Source organism: Cyprinodon tularosa, unplaced genomic scaffold (genome assembly GCF_016077235.1).
Source record: "Cyprinodon tularosa strain WSP-4 unplaced genomic scaffold, ASM1607723v1 ctg28, whole genome shotgun sequence".
NCBI lineage: Eukaryota > Metazoa > Chordata > Actinopteri > Cyprinodontiformes > Cyprinodontidae > Cyprinodon > Cyprinodon tularosa.
In genome coordinates this window covers 142,309-166,184 of record NW_024038985.1, presented here as the reverse complement: position 1 = coordinate 166,184, position 23,876 = coordinate 142,309, and the positions used below count along the sequence as shown (strand labels likewise).

Genomic DNA, 23,876 nt, shown 5'->3' with positions numbered 1-23,876 from the left:
AAACATTTTTCGAATAAAGATCAGGATCTGTAATTCATGTTATAGATCTGAGATGAATACACGCACATTTGGCTTATAAGAGTCACTCAGCGTGGTCATTTAAAATGTTTACCGCCACTTAGGAGTTTCCTGTAGAAAAGGAGAATTATTTTATAGGATTCATGAATTGCGGTCGGAGGGGCTAATAGTTTGGACAGCCGTCATAAACGTTTGAGTCAGGGATGGAATGATTTTAGAGGCTAGATAACGGACCTCAAACAAAATAAAACTTGGTTGGCAGATTTTGTACAAGAACATTAATGCAAAAAAAATGTAGATGAAAAGATGACTGGAGGAAGGTTTGGCAGTGGAGCTGGAGGATCTGATACGATATGTCGGCGCCCTAACTGTCTGCATCGGACGAATGCACCGAATGGTGAGACGGACTGGAATCAAGCTCCACGTGGAAATAAACAAAAACAGGGAGAGGGAATAATAAAGTTAAGCAATATAAAAATACAATACCACAAAAAAAGAAACGGTACACCATTTTTTTTATATTTTTACAATTGTTCGTTACTGCAGACGTAGTCCACCAAGTCTGTGACTCCCAACAGGTCGTCCTCGTCGTCTTCCTGCGCCGCCGCTTCCTGCCCCACCAGTCCGTTCGGGGCGGCGACAACGGCTGCTGTGGGAACAACAGTTTTAAGCGTGTCCGGTTGTGGAATGAGACCCGGAGCGTCGGCGACGGCAGGGCGGCTGCCGGGGCCGTCAAAGTTCTTTGTGGTGCTCTGTCCATTCGCTGATTGAGGCTCTGTTGGGCGGCGGTCCGACGAGTTTGTTCCCTTTGGCTCCTCCTCCTTAGGCTTTTCTGCCAGCTCCTCCTCCTCCTCATCGTCCGAGTCGATGCGGTTTACCCGCTTGCGAATGGGCCGGTCCTCCTCTGAAGAGTCGTCCGAGTCCGAGTCGTCCTCTTCAGACGCTCTCCTGCGTTTTAGAGCCAAGCGTCTACGTCGCTGCCGGGAATCATCTTCTGAGGAGTCGACTCTTCTCTTCAACTTCGGTTCCTTAGACGATTCTTCAGAATCTCTGGAGAAACTCGCTGGAGGGATGGATAAAAAAAAAAAAAAATTAAGCCTTTAATAAAAATCTTATATTAATTATAATTTTTTTTTTTTTTTTTATATATTTACAAGTGTGTTTTAGATTGTCCCTGTAAAGGTTTCCATTGCAATAATATGCCTAAAAGTGTTATATTTACACACAATATGAATTTATAAGAAGAAAAGTGATTATTTTTGTACAAGTTTATGAAGATTAAAACACAAGTTGAAACGGAAAATACATAAAAAAAAAAAAGATTCATAAATCTCAGAGTGGTAGGAAGAAATAATGCCTTCATCATAACAGAAGATGATTTCTGATATGATAGACATTGACAAGAACCATGAGCCTAGAAAGGTCCTGGTGAAATAAAGTGGCAGTTTAAATGATCCAACTTTAATTCATAAAAATGTCCTTTAAAGGAAAATCTGTGGTTGGAAAAAGCGAACCGTTTTTGAGCAGTTTAGTTTCCTCTGCTAAACGACTGACCAGTTCACAAAGGATGAGCTTTGACCAAGCGTTAACTGTATTTAATGTGTCTTTTTTTACGCCTCTAAAAAGTATTAAAAATGTTTTATTATTAAACACACAGCGTTATTTTAACCCATCTGAGATGTTTTTTTTTCCTGCCATACAGTGCGACTTAAATTTCTATTCTTTTCATATCTTGTGTTTTACATCTACTGATAAAAGTATTTCTAGTCTTTACTTTCCTAAAACATCTTATTTTTTCTTTTACTAAGGTCCTGTTAAAGAAAACCTTTTTCCCCATTTCTGTTAATACATCTACGTGCCATATGCGATCTCCGAGCCCCTGACAACCAGAAAGCTTAAGATTATGCAGTTTCACCGCCACACCACTAGTGGGCAGCAAGCTCAATAAAACTCAAATACTAACCAACATATACATAATATAAGAGTAGACCCCGTATTGATCGCTTTCACCTATGAGGACTAAAGGGATTTTGTGGCGCCATCTTGGGGAGGTCGACAGCGCCGCTCAGTGAAATGAGTTGAGGAAGAACAGAATGATTTTTAGTCAACTTTAAATTTCTGAATATTGAACAAAATTTTTGTTTTTTGCTGTAAAACAACAAATGGCTCACTGTAATTAAGAGTAATAGAGTAGTCTCTCCCCCTCCCTCCCCTTTGAAGCACTTTGATCAGCTGTGGTTGTTTTTAAGTGCATAATAAATAAAATTGGATTGGATATTTGTCTTTTCTATTCTCTTGTCCCACAATGGACATTTAAAAGTGCATAAAAATAATAGAATAAAGGACAAAGGAAGTTTCTATTCTATGTGGTGTATATATGCTGTTTATTTAATGTCTTCCAAAGCTCTGATGCTTCACTAAGTTATCCCTACAGCCCTGATGTAAACAGTGTTTTGATTTCAATAAAAATACGCTGCACAGTGCTGAGGCATCCTTCTGTTCTGCCTAAAGCAGCAGGTTAGGGCAGCAGGTCGACCTCCCCAAGATGGCGCCCGTAATTCCTGCACTGCGACAGTCAGTATAGGGTCACTCTTATTTTCTGTCTATGCTTACAAATGCAAATAGCCTAAACCTTCACCACAGAAATTATGTCATGTAAACCAGAAAATAATACTTATATCTTAGCGTGAAATTAATTAGATAATATGGGATATTTTGATCTCTGAAAGATGACTCGGCCAATAAAGGGAGACTGTATAAAATGTTAACGCAAGGAGAACAATATGGTATTGTAAATAAGTCACAATAAAACTGATGACAATTCTGATAAGCTTATATAATACCATTTACATCCTTAACCATAGAATTTACCACTACTGAATATGATGACCTATTATCACCACAGCTGTGCTGTACCAACTCCCTCTTCATCGAGGCAGAATTAGTTATAGAACTCATTTTAGGATTAATAATCCCTCCTCTGTATCCTGCTAAGTAAAACCAAACAATCAGCCCTCAGTTTAAGTTTCTTCTGCAGCAATATAAATATAGAAGATCACGAGTTGCTTCCTGTTCCTGACTGACCGTCGCTGTCCGAGCTCTGCCGGAACCGTCTGGGCTTCATTTTGGCCCGGTTACTTTCAGCCTGAGAACCTTCGGACTCCGACGTCTCGCGGTAGTTTACTTCCTTCTTGTGACTCCGTCGAGACCGCCGCCGACTCATGTCCAGATCGCTGTCGCTATAATCGCTCGAACGCTCCGTCTCTGCATGGGAAATTAAGACTCTACGGTTATATAAAATAAATGGATACTGTCAAAATTGGAAAATTAGATTTTATGGATTAGGGTCACCTAATTCTGACAATAATCCCAGAATAGTTTAAAAATAAGTTATTGGAAGCCTACCTATTTCCTCTTCCACCTCATCATCCGTCTCTTCCTCTTCATCATCAGAGTACCATTTCGGTCTCCTCCTCTTTCTTGAGCTCTGCCTGCGCTTCTGTGGCCTTCTGCTAAATGCCGAAGCGTGGCGCCTACCGCCGCGGTTGCTGCCGAAGTCACTGCCATTCGAGTCCGCATCAGTTTCTGGCTCCGTCTCGTTGTCGGAAACGACAAACTCTTCCTCTGAGCTGAACCCAAACAGGAAGAGTTCAGGCAAGGCGGGAGAACGAAGACGATGGCTCAGAAGACGGGAACTAAACTTTAAAAACAAACCTTTCACTGAGACAAAACTCCTCCTCGCTCTCCTCTTCGTCCACAGTAGTGTCGCTGTCCAGGTCGTTGAGTCGCCGGCGTTTCTTCCGGCGCTGAGCGGCGTTGGCTCGCGGTGGACGGCCGTTCTCTTTACCTTCCTCTGCTTGGAGGATGGTTGAGATGTCCTTGCCCCTGTGGCCCGTGATGTTTGCCATGTCCTTACCTCGACCAGCTCCTACAGATAAAAACCACAAAGCTTATGTTCCGTCTTTTATACGTTTTTGGTATAATTATTGATAATGGTACGACACAATTTACCGTATTTTCACGACTATAAGGCGAATATATACGTCTTTATTTTCCCTCAAAATGTGCGGTGCGCCCTATAGTGCGGTGCGCCCTATGTGTGTTGTTACTGCGGACGTTGTTGAGACCACCATGAGAACGTTAAAGGGGGAAGTGTGGGCGTGGATTGTTTATGTGGCTGAGAGTGGCTGAGGGAGGTGTATGTAAGGAGACCAAGTGGTTTTTTCCACGCATCACCATCAAGGTGAAACAAATGAACGCTGTGCTCGCTGTTATCCCGGGGGGTCTGACAAAGGAACTTCAACCGCTCGACATCGGTGTGAAGCGGCCGTTCAAAGTAAGGCTGCGAGCGGCGTGGGAGCGATGGATGACAGACGGAGACCAAAGTTTCACGATAAGTGGAAGGCAGCGCCGGGCAAGTTACGCCACCGTTTGCGGATGGATTGTAGATGCTTGGACTAACGTGACTGCTGGCTCTGTTGTTCCAGCTTTCGCAAAAGCCGGCATCATTTCCGAGGAGCCGCGCGGCACGAAAAGTGACTCTGACAGCGAAGAAGGGGAAATTGGCATGTCTGATTTAGCGCAGCAGTTTAATTCAGAAACAGATGATGATGACTTTGATGGGTTTGATTAATACTTTGTAATAAATACATGAATAAAGCACAAAAATACTCAGTTTTGCTCCCGCTCTATTTCTAAATACGCAGTAGACGTAGTAGAGGATATGTACCGGTATATAAAACCTGCGCCCTATAATCCGGTGCGCCTTATGTGTGTGTTAAATACAGGAATGGGACACATAACTGAGACTGCGCCTTTTAGTACGGTGCGCCTTATGGTCCCGAAAATACGGTTTCATTTCCACTTTAATTTTTCTTCTAAAGGATGGAAAACTTCCTCAAATATTTTATTTTATGGGAAAGAAATGGTTTTAAATCTTTGAATACAGCTGGCGGTGACCAGAGCTTTAATTTGGTAAAGGCTTGTTTCACAGAGAATTGACTGAAGGTGATAAATTCAGATCATACACCGCTTTGTATTGCGCATGCATCTAAAAAAAAAAAAAAAAAAAACACAAAAAAGGTACTAGAATAGCCCTCTTCTTTTCTAATGATATAAAAATTAACCACTTTCCCTTTTTTCACGTTGGCTAGACCATCCTTCCTACCTCCACCTTCTGCTTCTTTGATGTCTTCCTCAATGGCCTCCTCAATCGCTTCGTCAAACTCATCGAATCTGTGGAAAAAAAAGACAAATGTTTCCAATTAATCTAATGTAAACTCACTCCACAGCTAAGCAAATAAAACACTGACTATACACAGTAACGGTGATCAGTCAATAGATGTGAAAGCGATCTTTTCCACCAATCTGATCTACCTCAGTCAATGCCTTAAAGCAGCTATTTCGATATTTTATTGTTTCACAGCAAATGTATAACTGTTTTTTTTTTAGGAAGATGAAAATATCTCGTGATCTTATAACAGCTAACCCCGAAATCCCACATCCTCCGTAACCTCCCCACCCCGCAGCGCTCCAGACCGCCTGCGCACAACAAAGCCTTACATATTAACCAATATAAACCAAACTTTAAACAGCTTTCCATCAGCTGGACACTATTAGAGACATTAGGTTATGGCCGATTTAAGCTGATATTTGATTTCTGGCTAATATTAGACCAACATCGTATATTAATATCAGATTGGGAGTCCGCTACATATTATATTCAATCTCCTGAATGCTTTTTCATTACAATAGCCTTGCTATGCTTTTATTCTGTTTTTTATTCACAGTTGGATGTTATATATTTTATATTTATTTTGGCAGAGATTTTCTTCCTTTTCTGTGGCATAAATAAACTCTGTGGAGTTTAGATTTTGTACACAGGGTTCCTACAGCATAAGGCAAGTTCAATTCAAGACTTTTTAATGCCACTTGAAATAAAAATTTAAGACCAAATTAGCTAGAAACCCAAGAAAAACCTGCTTGCGACAACTTAACCCAAAGGTTTATTTTAACATAAACCACTGCACTAATGTTTCAGATTTTGAAAAGCTTCCCATACAGGAAGAAAGCTAAAATCACACAGATGACAGATATATTTGAACAATTATTTAACTGAATTCACAAACTTTGTTTTAGCAGGGAACAAAACTAATCAGTTTTAAAGCCCCAACATAACCAGTGCTAAGTCTTTTTTGCAGCTATTTTTCTTTGTATGGTTTTCTTATTATGTTCGATTTGGTGATAAGTGGAGGCGTTGCAGAGACAAGGGTGGAACTAAACTGAGAAATACCGGCTGTTTCTCTGTAACTCCATGTGACTCCACTGCCTTAATTCCCATCGTTCTGAGCTTGAATGACTTCTTGCACTAAATCCACTGAGCCTCATGTATGTTCCCTGGTTTTAGCCGTGGAGAAAACTCTTGACTGGAGACAATTTTCGTTACATTTACACTTGCTCATATTTTCCAGACAAAAAGTTAATGGCGCATCTCCCAAATGTCCCGGCCGCAACAACGCTTTTATCGGTTCCGCTATCGGGACGGAACCAATAATGGTGAGCTGTTATTTAGATTACAAAAATAAATCATAATAAAAATAATCCTATTTATGATGTTTTAAAAATTAAGACCTACGAAAGACTGATTTAAGACATTTTAATACCATTTAAGGCCTTAGTTTTATTTTGAAGAATTCAATGCCTTTTAAGACTTTTTAAGGACCCGCGGGAACCCTGGTACAGCTGAGGTTACTTTTAAGTGAATCTGGTTAGTTTAACTTTAAAAAGCTTAAAAAGCGTGTTCTTTCTTTGCAGTAAGCTGGGCAACTAAGGAGAACTTAAAGAAGTTTGTTTTAAACCTGTAGCTGATGCTTTTCTTGGCCCTCGTTGACCTGCGGCCCCAGCTCTTACTCCGTTTGGTTTCTTTCTTCTCCTTGATAACGATCTGAGGCTTTTCTTCTTCCACCTCCACCTGGGACAGAATTAAACATTTTAATGATGCAAACATGAGCCGACCAATTACCGTACAGTGTCCACGTAGGCTTGGTATGTACTCACCGACGGCGTGATGATGTTTTCAACGCTGATTCCAACATAAATTAGCCGCTCCTTCCTGAGAAAATAATCAAACACAATTGATCAGAAAATTATAAATGCAGTAAACAATATAGGCTCATTTATGGAGCTCAAAAAATACCAGAGATTAACGAGAAAAAAACCCCCACTAAGCAATAACTAATGTAGGACATTTATTTAAAACTGAAAATAAAAGAATGTTCCATATTTCATAATAATGATCTAAATATTTACTGATAGCATGCTGCAAGACATGGCAAATTAGGTTTGTTTTTTATGCTGGTCTTTCATTTTTAGACAGTGGGTGGAGCTTATACTGCTTTAATTCAATTCAGTTTATTTCTATAGCGCCGATTCACAACACAAGTCATCTCGAGGCAGTTTAAAGTTCAACCAGTCAAATTGTTTCAAAGTTTTCTATCTAAGGAAAAGCAGTTGATGCATCGACTCATTGACTCTTCAGCAATCCCTCACACTTAGTATGCTTGTAGCGACAGTGGAGAGGAAAAACTCCCTTTGAACAGGAAGAAACCTCCAACAGAACCAGGCTCAGTGTGAGCGGCCATCTGCTGAGGCCCACTGGGGTTCAAGGAGACAGAAGCAGACATAGAAAAAGAAACATAGATACAAAAGGCAACTGTAAAAGGCGGCCCCTTCCAGGAAACACACAGCCAGACAGACGAGCTCTGAGCCAGCTCCCATGTCAGCTATTCCTTATTTGTGCACATTAATTATGTTTTTGATAAAAATCCTTTCGCTAAAATGCCATCAGAACGCTTATAATATTAAGTGTGTCTCAGCCCCCCCCCCTCAGTGTCCACCATATTGGATCAGTCCATTTGCTGCACATGTTCAGAAAGGTCCAAACAGACAGCAGCAAACCATTTGAAAACAAACCATGCAAAGAGCAGTGTTGCCAACTTAGCGCTTTAGTCGCTATATTTAGCCACTTTTCAGACCCCGCCTCCTGCTCTCCTCTATCTTGTCTGCTGTCATGATTCATGCAGCTATTATTTCATCCAAATGAAAAATGGAGAACAGAGAAGCAGATCATGGCTTGTCTACAGTGAAAAGAAGGACTGGGTTATTTACTTTGGCCTTTTTGGAAACACAGGAAGGAGCAATCAGCTAAGTGAGCTTAGTGCTTGGAGAAAATCATTCCTTTAGAGACAGCATGAAAAGTCAGCCGAGTACAAAACATAGAGAGGAAAAGAAGAAGAAAAGGGACAAGAAGAGAGGGACACAACCTAGAACAGATGTCTATTCTATTAACATTTCTCTATAATGGGTCTGTTTTATGTGTTGTCTTCTCAATTCAGAGGGCCCCCTTGCCTGTCTTTGCCTAGGGCCCCAGATTTCCTTAATCCGCCCCTGCCCCTGATAAATAAAAAACGCTACCTACTGTTCTCTCTACAGCAGCAAACACACACCTCTGAAATCAGTCTCTATTCACTGTTACCTTTTATCAATGTTTCTTCATGATCTTCTCTCTTGTTGTCCCAAATGCCTTTTACATTTTAAAGTATTTTATTCTATTTCATGCTTCTTTGATCCGTTTTCGCAGTAGTCAGAGAGACTCACCTCCTCTCGGCCCGTTCTTTCTTTTTCAAGGCAGCATCCAGGTTTTGGAGTTGCTCCTCCAGTTTTTCACAGAGCTGCTTCTGCAGATGAGAATGTTTTTTTAAAGATTCTGATCCCCTTTGTTGTGAGATAATAGGTTAGCGGAGGAATCTGACATGAACGTACGTGCAGACAGGGCGGGCAGAACCATTCTCCGTCTGGGATGATCATGAGAGGAGGCCTGAGGCAGGCTGTGTGGTAGCCGCTGTCACATGAGTCACACAGGAGGATCTGGAAACGTGCAGACGAAGGAAAACAGTAGAATCAGATTCCTTTTTTTTTTTACCTTCATATACATTTAAATTTAACAGTTATATATTTGTTCTGCATTGTTTGATGGTTTCCATTTCCTTTAATGAAAGGAAAAACAACATTTATTTGCTAATTTTTGTGATACAGTTAGAGTTTAACACTAGAACTCCCAAGGCTTTATAACTTTATTGACATTAATCATATGTTGCTCATATTAACTAACTTTTCCTGTTTCTATATTTCCTTCATTTTCACGTAGTTATCTTAATTAAATAATACATAAAAAATAAATATGGTTAATTTTACCTCGATCTCCCACAGCCATCATTTTGACGGCTCCATTAGTTGTATTGTAAATTCTTCCTGCGGTTGATTGACATTTGGTACCGTTGCCAAGCAACCAATATTCTACCTATAACTCTTTGGCTAACCCCTTGCTCACACTGGCTCCGGTGCGGTTACCGAGCCGACGGAGACCGCAACTCCCGCACACCCCCTCTCACACCGCCCTTTTGACTACGGTGCGGTGCGGCTCTGCGGCTCCGGCAACAGGTCCGGAGATTTAACAGAAGTTCACTTGAGTTCACGTAACTTCACGCGATAACACGGCCCAAATAAGGATATTTGCGAGAGCTTGTTGCGGAGGGCTCCGGCACGCCGCAAGGATAGCTTTCTTGTGGAATTTTCTGCAGCGCCGGAGTGTCTCGGTAACCGCAGCCGGACAGCTCAGCAGCCGGTGAGAGAGGTTTACGTCTTTTTAATGACTTGGAATCACTGCGGCGCCGCACCCACCGCACCGCAGCGGTAAGACCGGAGTCGTTGTGAGCCTGGGGTAATACGGAAAAAAAACGTCTTTCAGGAGAAATCTAACCGCGTCACAGGCTTTATAAACGCTTGAGGGGAAAAAAAGATGTGGACGGCGAGTAGGAAGTGACTTAGATTCTGACAGCGAGCCAGAGGATGATCGCCCACCCACAGGAAAACGCAGACGTATCAGTGACCAATCAGACAATAGTGAAACTTTTGTTCAAGGTCAAGCACTAGCCACACCTCAACCGGTAAACTCAAAAACCAAACCAGAGCCCCTGGGCTACTATAATCTCGCAAAGGTTGGCGTGGATGTTAGGGCTCCATGTTAACCATCGCCCGATCACCCGGGGCAAGTAGTTTTTATTGTTGGGAGAGTACAGATTTGTGCAATTTTTGCAAATTTTTTGCGATCATTGCACTTGCAATGATTGCAAAAAAATTTTATTTATCACTTAAAATTACTTTAAAATCACAGACATTCAATGAAAACGACCCAGAAGCGTTGCCGGCGCCATTTTTGTTGTTTTGTACACATTCTCGTGTGATTTGAAAAAGCCGGGTGATTTTCCGCCAGATGGCGTGATTTTTGTCCACCTAGCGGTAATTTTGATGTAGTTACCAAAACGACAAACGGCTGCATTTATTTTGTCAATCCTGAGTCAGTTAAAAGTCAGGGAATTCTGAAATGATGTCAGACTGTGGAAACCCTGAATAAAATAACTATGTATAATGATTCTCTAGAAAAGTCACATTATATTAATAGTATTATCTTGTATAAACATACCGTGACTCTAAAATAAAAGTTATTCATTTGTGACATTGACTTCTACGGAAGAGGATTAGGGCCAGTTGGGGGAAAAAAAAAAGTTAACTGATTTTTTTATTTTATTTCAGTTTAACATGGGAAAAAAGTCAGAATTCTGACTTTTTTCCCCCATGTTAAACTGAAATAAAATGTAAAAGTCAATTAACTTTTTTTAACTTTTCAGTGGGCCTAATCCTCTTCCGTAGACTTCTGTCTTGTGATTTATCTTAAGTTTTTAACCTGTCCAGTTTTTTTTTAGATTTTTAACATTACAATTTATATTTTTTCCAAGAACACAACAGTTTAAAGCAAAGTTTAGTTTGAAAAGAATGTGCAGGAAGGATTGAAAAGCTTGTTAACACGGTAATGTAGGCTTGAGTTCATTATCTGACGCATGCAGATACACACCAGGAACCTGGAAACTTAAAAAATACTGAATTACAAAAAAACATTTAAAAAACAAACATGTTTCATTGATATACATACAAAAATGAATATTAGAAACTATATTTATCAAACATTATACTGGGCAAGTAAAATTGTTTCTGGGCGAATGAAATGTGAAAGTCACTTGCCCAAAGGGCAAGTGGTAAAAATCCTTAACGTCAACCCCTGGACGTCTTCTAATTAGATGATTAGAAAGTATTCTGTTAAAGCCTCAATGGGAAGGTTGCTTGTGGCTGTATTTTACGATCTCCTGAACATAGCTAGCCTCGTGAGACCATCAGGGTTAAACTGTCGGTCGATCTACAGAAACATATCAAAACATTTAAGGATGTGGAAGGTTTATCCTAGCCTCGTGAGACCATCCTGATCTCGCGAGCTTTCAAGGTTTCACTCGCTAATCAGTCTGGAGACTCTCCGTTGAAGACATTGGGAGCCGTTCACCAAACGAACGTCCAATCAGCGTTGGCTTTGAGGCGGGTTGAGGTGTGACGCAACGAGAAGCGCGACAGTTCAGTCTAAAGAACATGGCGGCTTCAGCCGATGAAACTAGCGTTAGCGTGGCTATCGAGCAAGTTTTATCGGAATTACAGAGTATTTCTTCACTGAAAGAAGATCAAAACACTGCTCTGGAGGCTTTTCTCAGAGGAAAAGATGTTTTTGCTCTTCTCCCGACTGGTTTCTGCAAGAGTTTGATCTATCAATTGGCTCCTCTTCGTCGTCGCTCTGTTAGTACGTCATATGCTTCGTTGATCTGATTGGTTTATTTGGCCCGTCTATCACCAACATAGGCCAATCAGCTAACCAGTATTTTCGCCCCTTCCCAAAATTACTTCAACGGAAGGTTTCCAGATGGATATGCAGAGCAGATCCATCTGGTGGAGTCAGGTTAGAACATAGCAGCTCTAAACGTTGGTTTTGTTCAGGAGCTGTTTGAATGTCACCGTCTCACGCAGAGAGTTTATCCTTGAACTGGTAAAACGGTTACGTGGCGACCACATGCGTAGGTTAGAAAACCCCTCCCCCGCAGTAGAGCAGATTTGGCGAGAAAAAAAAAAAAAAAAAGATGATGATCTTTGTCATAAATTTAAAAAAGGTGGTTTGGGGGAAATTAATCAAGTTCTATAAATAAAATTTAATTTCAAACTTTTAACTTGTGTAGTAAAACAGTCTTGTTTTACAGATTTATTTTTTAATACAAATCCAGACAACAAATAATAGCATACAATACAGCCTTTGAAAAATATAAATTAAACCTATTTTAAGGTCGACCTATTTAGAATGCCACCATTTCAGTTGATGACATCATCACTATAAATGCATTCTATTGGGAAAAATGTCACTGACGGCGAGTGGGAGTTTTAGTAAGATCTGACCTCTGGGAGTCATTGTGTTAAAGGCAGTTTCTCCAAGAAGTTTAAATTTATCTTTTATATTTTCATTTTTATTTATATCATTAAAAAAAAGGATAAATAATTTAATCTGGATTGAAACAAACATGTGCGGCAGAAGGTGAAGTATAAAATCCAGTCGCCTACCAGCTCAGGATGGTTTGGAAGACCACAGTGTTTGCAGGGGTCGTCGTTTGGAGGTAGGCCGTCGTCAGAAGACGTGGAAGAGTCCGAGTTCCGCCTTTGTCTGTTCCGGTTCCTCCTTTTCCTGTTTCGCTCCACCTTGTAGTCTTCGTCGCTGTCGTCGTCTTCCTCCTCGCTCTCCTCCTCCTCGCTCTCCTCCTCCTCCTCGCTGTTTTCATGCTCGTCGTCGGAGCTTTTCTTTTTCCGGCGGGTTCGCGTGTTGGACCACCGCGTTCTCCGTCTTTTTCTCCCCTAAAACACAAAGAAGATGAAGATTGGTAAAAATGAAATAAACATCCGACAATATGGCTGCATTTTATTTTCCAATAAGAAATGATTCAAAAGTCCACATCTGTTGGTCTTACATTAGGTTTGGACTGGTTCTCCTGATCGGCCTTTTTCTCTTTGGGTTTCCTTTGAACAGTTTTGACCTCTTCCTCCTCCTCCTCCTCTTCTGCTTTTCCGTCTTCTTCATCCTTCTGAGGCAGAGGAGCAGGCTGAGGCTTCTCTGCCTTTTTCTCCTGGACCTCCACGGCCTTCTGCGTTGGTCTGGAAATCCTCGGCGACCTCCTCAGACACCTCCCCGTGTTGGTGTCTGACTCAGAGTCTCCCTGGCGCTCCTCTGCCTGGAGCTCGGCTCTCCTCCGGTGCACAGGGGGCCTGTTTCTTCGCCGCGCGCCCCCTTGAGACAAAGCGCTACCACCGTTCTGCACCCGGTCGTGTTTCCTATCACAGTCCTGCTCTGCAGGTGCATCGTCTGCTGCTCCTTTGGTTTGCTTTTCCTCCGCTTCTTTTGAGGATTCGGAGTCTGGGCTTGAATTTGTTGGCCTGGACTCCTCGTGGTTCGTTAAGGTTTTGTTTTGTTTCTGAACTTCTTGAACAGTTTTTTCACTTTTTTCCGGCTCGTCAATTAAAAAATCCCCTTCTTTCCCTTTGTCACGTAGAGCGTCTTTATTTTGAGAGTCGCTTTTGCTCTCATTGTTGGCGTCATCCTTGGACGGCGCCGCTTTCTCCTCTTCTTTCTTTTCGGCTTGTGTTTCGGTTTCCTTAAGGGGTTTTTCCTTCTCAGCAGGACTGGGCGGCTTCTCCGTCGGTTCACAGTCTCTGCCTGACTTGTGATCAGCCTTCTCTCTTTCATCACCGTCTTGTGCCTTTGTCAGATTGTGTTTATCGCCAGATTGCTCTTCCTCAGTCGGCGTGGAAACGCATATCGTACCGTCTTTGCAGTTTAAATCTTTCTTTAAGCCTTCTTGCTTTTCTGAGCTCGTCTCTTTGACATCATCGCTCTGCTTGATGAGCTGACATGATTCAGATTCGTCTTTTTTGACACAACTTGGCTTCTTTTTCTCCGCCGATTTGTCCTTAATAACCCGGTTGTCTGTTTTGCCATCATCACATGGTAATGTAGTGGATTTGGACTGGGTTGATTTCTCCACATTATCCTCTGTGGGTTCTGGATCTTTCCCTGTAGGCTCCTTTTCTTCATGCTCTGTCTCGTTAGACTCCCTCTCTGATGTTTCGAGGTTTCCCTCCTTCCCTTTAGGTTCAGAGGAATCAGACTTGTTAACCACCGTCTCTGTATTAGCTGATTGTTTTCTCTGGTTCGACTCAGACGTGTCCATCTCCACACAGGATGACTTTCCCTCCGACTCTTCAGACTTAACTTCATGATTTAACTTGTCTAACTTGATTTTTTCATCCTCTTTCTCTGTGGTTGGTTTGATTGTAGAAGAATCTCCACCATCTGTAGATTTAGATGCTCCATTTGTTTCTGCCTCTTCCTGATTGGAGGGTTTCTCCCTGGTTTTAAATACAGATGCTGGTTGGGGGGAAGATTTCTGTGCTTCACGTTCTTCTCTTTTTGTCGAGTCATCCTGGAGTAATTTCGCCTCATCCGCAGCCGGAGGAACGTTTTCCTTGGATTTATCTATATTAGGCTGCTCCTCAGCTTCTTTCTCTGACTGCAGCAGAACTTCGCCGTTAACCTGATCATTTCTTCTAGGAATCTTCTGCTCTAGACTCGACTCTGGGACCGATGGGTTTTGGACCGTTACAGTTCCGGGTTTCTCAAAGTCCTCAGGGAACTTCATTCCCCTTTTCTTCAGGGGGATTTTGGCTTGCTGGTCGTTTCTTGTGGGGTGCTGGCTCTCCTCCAAGACGCTCTTCTTTACCTCTTCTTTCACAGCTCCACAGGGGGGCGCTGGTTCGCTAAGTGTGGCTTTACAGTCTGCCGGCTCCTCCGGCTCCGCTTTGATGCTCTGAGCTTTTGTGCTGATGTTTTCTGGGGTGATTTCTGGCTCCTGTTTAGCTTCGACAACGCCGTTTAGGGACAGACTGACCTCTGGTTTCACCTCTGAGTTTTTTGTTTCTTCATTTCTCTCTTTGTGGTCTTCATCTGATGTATCTTCAGTCTTTTTAGTGTCGCCTAAAAAAACAACAACAAACAAACAAAAAAACAGGAAAAACAAAGTTTAGTTGGGAATCTTGTTTTTTACTATCACTTGAGGGAAGAAGAAAAAAGGTCCATTAAGACTCTTTGGGCCCTCCTGATTTATTTTGTATGTATCTGTTGAGGACGCTGCTCATGTTTCAAAATACCAGCCCCGGTATTTGGAGTCTGCAGCAGCATGCTTTGATAATTCAGGTCTCACATTAAAGGTCGACAAAACAGCTTCTTTCCCTCTGATCAAAAGCAATTTAAAGGAAAAGTCATATTCAGAACTCAAACTTCTGAAAGTCCTTTAAATATATAATTATTCCATCCTGTTCAATAAATAATCAGTGTTTTTAATTCAGAGTAATTTTCATGTGAATGTGCTTTACTGGAGGCATCCATGTTTGTCAAAGAACACTACTGCCACCTACTGGTTAGTGACGTCACGGTGCGGTATCGGCTGTTGATCAAGTCCCAGTGCTGTATCTGGTGTTTGTCACAACGCGCTATTATCCAAGTCATCTTGAAAACATTCTTCTTCCAAATGTTGGCTACATATTACGGGTTTTTTCTCTGGCCAGAAGTTCGATGGCAAATCCTCCCTCTTCAAGTTGGCGATCCAACGACCAACCCGTCCGTGGAGGATCAGGAATCAGAAAGGTGGAATTACTCTTTTTTTTCCACTTTTACCCGATGTATTCCAGCATCCAGCTGCCATGCACGTGGGCATTGTCAGTTTCACTATAGCTCTGGTGAATTTCAATGGTGAAGTCCTCTGGAAATCTTCAATAATTGTTGTTGATTGCAGATGTGTCTAGTAGTTCCCATTGATTTAGCTTGTAAAGCGGGGAGAATGGCGCTAGGCTTACCGCACCGTGACGTCACTGCTGGAAGATGGCAGGAGGGAGGGGTTACTATATTTGGGCAAAAATGGCCGCTCCCAGACACTTTTTTTATGGACAGTAAAGGAAAGGACTACAGGCCGGATTTGAACCCGGCTCGCCTGCGTCAAGGACTAAGGCCTCCATATATGGGTCGTATGCGATAACCGGACTTTTCCTTTAAAGGTCAACAAAACCCATTCTTTCCCTCTGATCAAAAGCAATTTAAACCTTAAAAATGATTGAGGAAGCCTAAGAAGTTAAATATCTCGGTGTCCACCTGGATTCTCATTTACTATTTAACAAGCATGTTAAGAAAAGCTAACATGCAAACATTTACAACGATCAAAGGCTCAGAAACCTTTTTTATTCCTCTTAGAACCACTGGTTCAGAAACCAATGGAGGGTCTGATGGGATCTGTACATAAAAGTGACCTCAGATCATCTGCATCACTGGTTCTGGTGTTTCTCATGACGACTCTCCTTTAATTTGCAATGAGTTTCAGTTTAACCTAGTTTGCTGACTAGTTAAGCCCGGTACCTTGTTTGCACCTTCTTTAATTACTATGCCAATATGTGACGAGTGAATTTCTCCGCTGTGAGATCAATAAAGCTCATCTAAGCTAATCTAATCTACCATTGATCCAACCTTTGGCGGTACAAGTCTGAGCCTCTCAACTCTTCCTCTAGAACAGGGGTCACCAATGCAGTGCCTGTGGGCACCAAGGGGCCCTCCAGGACCACATAGGGGTCCTAGACGTCTTCTAAAAACAGAACAGCTCACCAGTGGCTAAGTTTAAAATTATATTTTATTATTTTTTTCTTAATTAATCATGTATAGAGCATTTTATCATAGTAATCATATAGGGCACTCAAGTATTTACAGTAGTAGCCATTCAAAATTTCCCCACTCTCCTTGACTGGCCCTTGGCTGGTCCCTTACAATTCCTTTTTCAACATCAATCTTTGTACCAAAATATTCTGTCATGATTTGTGGACAGTAGTTCAGTGAAAGGGTGGAGTCAGTAAAATAAATATGCACGTGGAAAAGGCCACTGGCTGGCAGTCCAAGGGGAGTAGGTTGCCATTAGGCTTCCGTTTGACTGCAAAGGGCCACTTTCAATGGCTGCTACTGTATAGCGGTTTCAAAAATGACAATATCTAAAAGAAAACTAGAAATTAAAAGAAAAAATAAACATATGTTTACTATGTATGAAGTTTAGGGGAAGGTTGACCCCTCCAGATCATAGGCCAGTACTGGTAGCCCTTCCTATGACTCAGTAGCCATGAAGTACACTCTTCTAGAATTTGAGGTAGAGGTGCACCGATCGCAGGATTCTGGTTGATCACCGATTCCCGATCTTTAAAAAGCGTGACACGTTGACCATTTTTATTTATTTTTTTTAAATACAGACAAAGTCAGTTAAAGATCACAAGACACCTTCAATATTTCAATCATTAATCAGCATCGGGGAAACTAGAAAACTTCTCAAATATCTGCCGAAAGTAAAGTTCAGAGCATTGGAAGCGGGTGTTTGACAGAGGAAGTTATGATCAGTTTCACATCTAAGCATCGGCCGATCTATCTGTGCATTCTTAATCAGGAACATTATTCTTGAGGCTTGTGCATATTTTGTACCATAATTTTTCCTTCAACTAAACTTTCTGCCAATACTCTTAGATGCAGCTCACTGGGAACAGTCAGCTACATCAAGCTTCAGTCACATTCTCTATCCGTTTTACATTTTGAACTAAATGACTGAAAATGATCAGCTTAGCGATAATCTCTCCTTTACCAAGCATCAAATGTTAAACTTAATGGATAATTTTTGGACGTGTTAAAAAAAGACACTTAAAGTCCAACCTTTATCTTTGTCCGTCTCCCCTTCTGCTTTACTTTTCTTCTCCAGGTCTTTTTTAAGCAGCTCAGGGTCGATTTGTGTCTTTAGGAGGGCAACAACTTCCGCCAGGTCATTTCTGGTCCTAAAGAGGAGAAAAACCAACTAAAGATCAGTCGATAGATCTAGAAAATTCCTCATTCTTTGCATTCTTAGCCAGATCAACTAACAAACTGACCTGACGATGCACTTCCACGACCCCCCGTCCAAGTCGTCCTGCTCCTCCAGGTAAACGCGCACATTGTCATCTTGGTCCAGCTGAAACCAGTACATCTGTCCGTCCTTGTCCCGGCCGATCGGCTGCAGACGCATTTTCTCCGGATCTTCGTCATTGATGGCTGTTTTAAACTTGACGTTTTCGTCAAACTGGATCTCGCATAAATACTGGAGAGAAACGAAGAGGAGTTATGAAACAGACGACTAAAGGAGCTGCTGTAAATAAATTAATAAAATAAACCAAGCCAACTGACACCTGCTCATCTATTTATAGAAATTGCACAGTCACATGGTGTTTCATCCACACGCCTTCCAAATGGGTTTTAAAAATTTCTAAAACATGTTTCACAATTATTTTTCCACAAATACTTTTTGTTTTATAGCTGTGTAAACAAATAAAATGAAATTTTAAATTCCACTCTGCGGGACTAATGCAACAGCAGGTAACCGTTTTTAGCCACGCCCCCTAATGGTTGGCATCATTGAAAACTAGAGGCTCAGAGCTTTCCAAGGAGGGATCAGAGGTCATAATGCAACCATTTCAACTCATAGAACCGGAATGCGTAACATAAGCTTGCTCTGTTATTCTAATTTTCTATTCAGTTTGGGGATATTATTGGTTAATTTCAATGAATCAACAGCTAAATCTCAGCAGCAAAGGCTTTTTCTTAGGCAGAAAGTCTCCAATAATCTAAATCAGCATATTTTTCTGACCAGATTCCCTTTATGATTAGAAAAATGCATTTTTGTACTTCAGGCACTGTGCCAAAATCACATTTCCTCCTAGCACACTGCCCACTAAAACCTTTGTAGAACAAAAATGCTTTGACTTATTCAGTCCAAATTTGCTTGACTTATGGATCTATAAAGTCTGAGGGTTCATCCAGAGTTTCAAATGGAGTTTTGTGGTGTTTTGCAGGGTTTATTTTGGAAAAAATTGGCGAGGCTAAATATTTTTCCTTTTTTTCTTTGTTTAATCGCCTATAAATCAGACATGGTGACATTTAATATAGTAGTTCCACCTGAAAAATATTCCTCAATGCCTTTCTGTCACTGTTAGAAAGAGTGAGAGAACTTGGTCTAGATTTTTGTTTCCACCCGGACCGCTAGCAGTGTGACACATGCTCAGTGTCTTTTCCTTCATTGTGGATATTTGTGTGCGTGATAAATAAAGTAATTGCCTTTTAGATAATAGTTTACTCTTTACCTGTTCTGAGTTAATATCATTATAGTGTAAATCAGTCATTTATACCATATTTATGCGTTTCCTGCTGTTCTGGTAAGCTGCTGTGATTGCTAGCTCCAGTTAGCATTTGCTGCTAATAGTAGGGATGCACGATATCGGGATTTTGGCCGATATCTGATATGCCGATATTTTAAAACTCATGTAGTCGATAACCGATATTGATACCGATGTTAAAGCTGGACAAAAATAAGTAATCATTGAAAATAGCAGTTTTGTTATCCATTTCTGACACTTTGAAAAATAATAAACTCAAATATATTTTCATATGCTGATATCAAATTGATTTTTAAAAACGCGGTATCGATCTATTTTACTTTCAAAATCTCGTGAAATTTCATCGTTCTGTTACAAACTCTCATGATATTTTGCAAATTCTTGTGAGATTTTGTTAGTAAAATAGATCGATACCGCGTCAATATATCAACATATAAAAATATGGCAACATTTGGTGAATTTTCGGGGGATTTCGTAGCATAACGATGACATACAGCAATATTTCATTAGTAAAAGAGATTGATATGGTGTTTTTAAATGGCAATATATCAGCATATGAAGATATTGTGATATTTTAATGTATCAATATTTTTTCCCTCGTCTTTAGAAGTTTTTAGGTCTGTAAAAAAGACGTTTTTGAGGAAGAAGAAGTAGTTTTTTTTTTTTTTTTTTTTAGACTTTAGAAACTCAGAAGCTGATCAAATATCGGGTTAAATATCGGTGGGGTGGCCGATGTCCGATATTCAGTTTTAAGGCCGATAGGGGGCCGATTATATCGTGCATCCCTAGCTAATAGTAATTCATTTAATGCTGCTGCTGCCTAGACTTGCTGTATTTAAAGCTACATAGCTTGTGTTGTTGCTACTGATCCAGCAGTGATTGCATGGGGCTTGCTGGGAATTGTTTATTGTTTATTTCTGTAGCCGTTTGTTAAGATGTTTAATTCATTCAGCATTCCTATTCCGACTTAAGATGTAGGAGAGTTTGCCACAGTCACACAAACCATTGTATTTCTAATTCATAGTTTGGGAGCTGTATTTGTTTTAGGGCAGTTGTAAACGAATATTTTAGTAATCGAGTAATCTATCGATTATTCTTACGATTAATCGAGTAATCGGATAAAAAAAATTTATAAAATAAACTATTGGCAAATCTGCAATAACACCAGTTAGTCCAGATCAATCCAATATCTCCTTTTTGAGCATCCCTAACAGTTAAATGTTTGTAGTTTAGAAAGTTTACTTGTAACAGTAGTTTGCTTTAACCTGAAGAAAAGTTTTAAGATATTAAATTATATTCAAATAATAAAGTGGCAGGCTCACAAATATGCTTATAAAAATGTCTAAATGTAAAGGTTTGAGTTTGTACAGAGTTCTGCAGCCTTAACTAGTCATGATAAAATGAAAAAATGTTGCTATTTTTATTAAAACGATGCTATTATTTATTCTTGATTGCTTAGGTATAAACAAATATAGAATTACTACAAAAAATATTAATCAAAAATTTCTAATTCATACATAACAGTAGCGAGAAGAAAAGACTGTAACTTTTCAGGATGGAAAGACACCAATAATTAATGCTTTTCAGCTTATGCCTGTAATCTGTTGCTGCGTATTTTTATTAACAAACTTACATTAAGTCCTGCATAATTTCTCTCAGTTCCACCCTCACATACAATTTACACTACACCCGGTTAAGTAACCGCTATGTTTAGATGTAACGTTAGCAAAATAATGTGCCTCAATTTACATCTATAACATGGCAGATTATCACACAACGTAGTTAGCAAAGAGAACATAAACGTTACCTGTTGGCAACCGTGTACGAGTTGGATGCATGTAGCGGGTGTTTTCTCTTCAGATGCTGCAACATTGATGTCGTGCTGTTGTGGTACGCCAATTCTGCTTTGCAGTGGATGCATTGCGCTGTGTTGTCCTTTCTGTTCAGCCTAAAATGTTCCCAAACTTTTGACATTTTTTGTCGCTTTCGGGGTTCTCCTTCTGAGTATTCTCCGGTTCCCTCCATAGCTACAAACTTAGCACAAGCGCTCCAGGCGCTAACGGAAGTGGTAGCGTTGTGCAACACAAAAACCCTCCGGCTAGACCAGTGTGCTGCGTATTTAACAGCATTGCTTATTACAATACAATAAATTCAGCGAAGCTTCGAGGCAGATAAATTTCCTCGAGGATTTTTTGTAATCGAGTTACTCGAGTTACTCGATGAATCGTTTCAGCCCTAATTTGCTTTAATTCACATATGTAACTTCAGGCGGAATTTGCTTCTAAGACCCTCTGAACTTAAGTGGTTAATGTTGTTAATTAACCAGCGTCAATTAAGACTAAATTAGGTTCACAATTCAAACTATTTCACGCTTAAGGATTCAACCTCCGCGTAGAAGCTAAAACGCAACATAGTTCCCCTCTTTTGTGTCTAAACACCTAAATATACCTATGATATAAAGGATCTACTCATGAAAAAACAGTTAAATAAGCTCTTACTTTCAGTATGCCCGTCTTGCACTCCATGGACAGCTCCTTGTATCCCTTCTCTTCCAGTTCCCATGCCCAGGTGCTGTTGAACTCCTGGCATATCTGCAACCAAAACAAAACAAAAACCATAAATTACCAGATTGGCAACAAACCAGGAGGGACTGAAACCACCCATTGAGCAACTAACTAAAGATCTTAAACCACATCTTCCCTAAAGAATAATGGCTGAGAATCTGTTCTCATCATCCACACAGACAGCAGTACGCAGAAATCCTCCTGTGTCAGTTTAACATAAATAAAGATGCAAAAACACTCATAGTAAAAAACTCTAGACTAAAAATGCTTAGTCAACAGATGTGCAAGGTGCAGCTTCAGAATAAAATTGTAGTTTTCACTCCTGAAACAGATCAGACACCTTTTCCCTCCTTTTAGTTTAGAAAAATAAATGACAAATTACAGAAATTATTTCTAAAATGTATATTTTCCAGAATCCATTAAAAAAGCTGAACTGAATTTAAAAAGAAATACAAAAAAATAAACTGTATAACTTCTGTACAACAAACATGGTGGATGCTGGATTGTAAACAAAAATATAAGGTAAAGGCAGAATCAGCCTATAACAGAGGAAAATTATAGATAAGCTCATCAGGAAGGTCAGCTCCTAGCTCTCCTAGGATGCCCCCTGGAGACAGTGAAGGTGAAGGAGCGATAAAGAGCTCCGAGAAAGATCCCATATCTACTGGACGATGGTACCGTCCCATGCAGGAGGCAGCTGGAGACCTCCCAGGAGCACAAAGGAGCCCTATCACAGATCCTTTCCTCCTGGCGGCTGTTGGACGTCATAGCTCCTGACAAACTAAGGATTCGTATAACTGCTATGTATGCATTTGTTAAATGGTCTGTTTATGCATTAATATACATAATGCACACATTAGTTATTAGATAGACAAATAGCTAATCAGCATCTGCATTAATTGCTAGATAATACAACCATCATGGAGCAGATAAGGGAGGAGGTCCAAGCACGTACCACCTTTAAGTCGTAGAGAAGCGGCTGTTCCAACCGGTGCATTTCCGAATTCTCCCAATTGGTGCCCGACTTTACACGAGTGAATAAAGTGAATGTGATTGGTTGATTATCAAGGAGGCGGGATTGTTGTGGTGGAAGGTTTGCAAGCAGGTTTGGTTGTGGTCGGTTTCTCTGAAGCATCTTGCTAACCAGTTAGCAACTTAGTGCTAGTAGGTTCCCAATGGGAAATTCCATTGGGACCAGCTAGCACTAAATTGGTGACTTAGAAACGACGCTGTCAAGGAACGCTATGGACAGAGGAAACACGCAAGAGGAGGAGAGTTTAGTGTCGGAGGTCGTGGATGAGTCTCCTCCGTCATCCATTTTTTATTTAGAGGAGGAAAGCGGGACGAAGATGCTGTGGAAGAGGACGCCAGGGCGGCAGAAGCTTGGTTTGGTGTAGGAGGCTTCCAGCCGTACATGTTTGAGCCCTTGCCTCGCAACGCTGCCAGTTCTGTTAGCTCTACGCCTGCCGAAGACACAGACGTCCATCCCCGTGAACACTGGGACGCAACTCAATGGGAAAAGAAAGGATTCGGATTTCAACCGTTGCGTATATTAGCTGCCACATATGAATCAAGATGCTATGACCGAAAAAATTTGAGTGACAGATGACCATTGATATATGATTGGCCGAATTTAGGTGTTCAAGCTGACGTAGAACTAACTGGCCTGCAAAAGATAACGGAGAAATCCCCCCACCCCACAGATTTTAGGAGTGAAGCAGGTTGATAACAAAGACTGAACACTACAACCATCATCTGCATGTGTCTTATCTCCCTAAAAATGCTGAGGAGTGAAAAGCCCTTTGGGAAAACTCCTCCAACTCCCATTGTCATTGTGACACAGCACACCCAAGTGAACACTGCACACTATGAAATTGCATTTATGCCTCAAGGGGGCAGCCCTCAATGGCGCCCCAAGGGAGCAGTGTGGCAGGACGGTACCATGCTCAGGGTACCTCAGTCATGGAGGAGGATGGGGGAGAGCGCTGGTTAATTACCCCCCACCAACCTGGCGGGTCGGGAGTCGAACCGGTAACCTTTGGGATC

General features: G+C 41.0%; 1 protein-coding gene across 1 annotated transcript in view; it reads right to left on the bottom strand.

Annotated features, from left to right (window-relative positions):
- Window positions 1-528: 528 nt before the first annotated feature.
- Window positions 529-23,876, bottom strand: part of rsf1b.1 (remodeling and spacing factor 1b, tandem duplicate 1) — a 29,704-nt gene continuing 6,356 nt past the window's right edge. The window contains exons 3-16 of the mRNA XM_038290353.1: window positions 21,765-21,857; window positions 17,989-18,194; window positions 17,777-17,895; window positions 12,963-15,022; window positions 12,562-12,849; window positions 8,839-8,943; window positions 8,674-8,753; window positions 7,075-7,129; window positions 6,876-6,988; window positions 5,186-5,253; window positions 3,733-3,946; window positions 3,424-3,647; window positions 3,103-3,282; window positions 529-1,081 (exon numbers count right to left, since the gene is read on the bottom strand). Coding sequence (XP_038146281.1) covers window positions 543-1,081; window positions 3,103-3,282; window positions 3,424-3,647; window positions 3,733-3,946; window positions 5,186-5,253; window positions 6,876-6,988; window positions 7,075-7,129; window positions 8,674-8,753; window positions 8,839-8,943; window positions 12,562-12,849; window positions 12,963-15,022; window positions 17,777-17,895; window positions 17,989-18,194; window positions 21,765-21,857 — 4,344 coding nt within the window. The 3' untranslated portion in view covers window positions 529-542. The remainder of the gene's footprint in view (window positions 1,082-3,102; window positions 3,283-3,423; window positions 3,648-3,732; window positions 3,947-5,185; window positions 5,254-6,875; window positions 6,989-7,074; window positions 7,130-8,673; window positions 8,754-8,838; window positions 8,944-12,561; window positions 12,850-12,962; window positions 15,023-17,776; window positions 17,896-17,988; window positions 18,195-21,764; window positions 21,858-23,876) is intronic.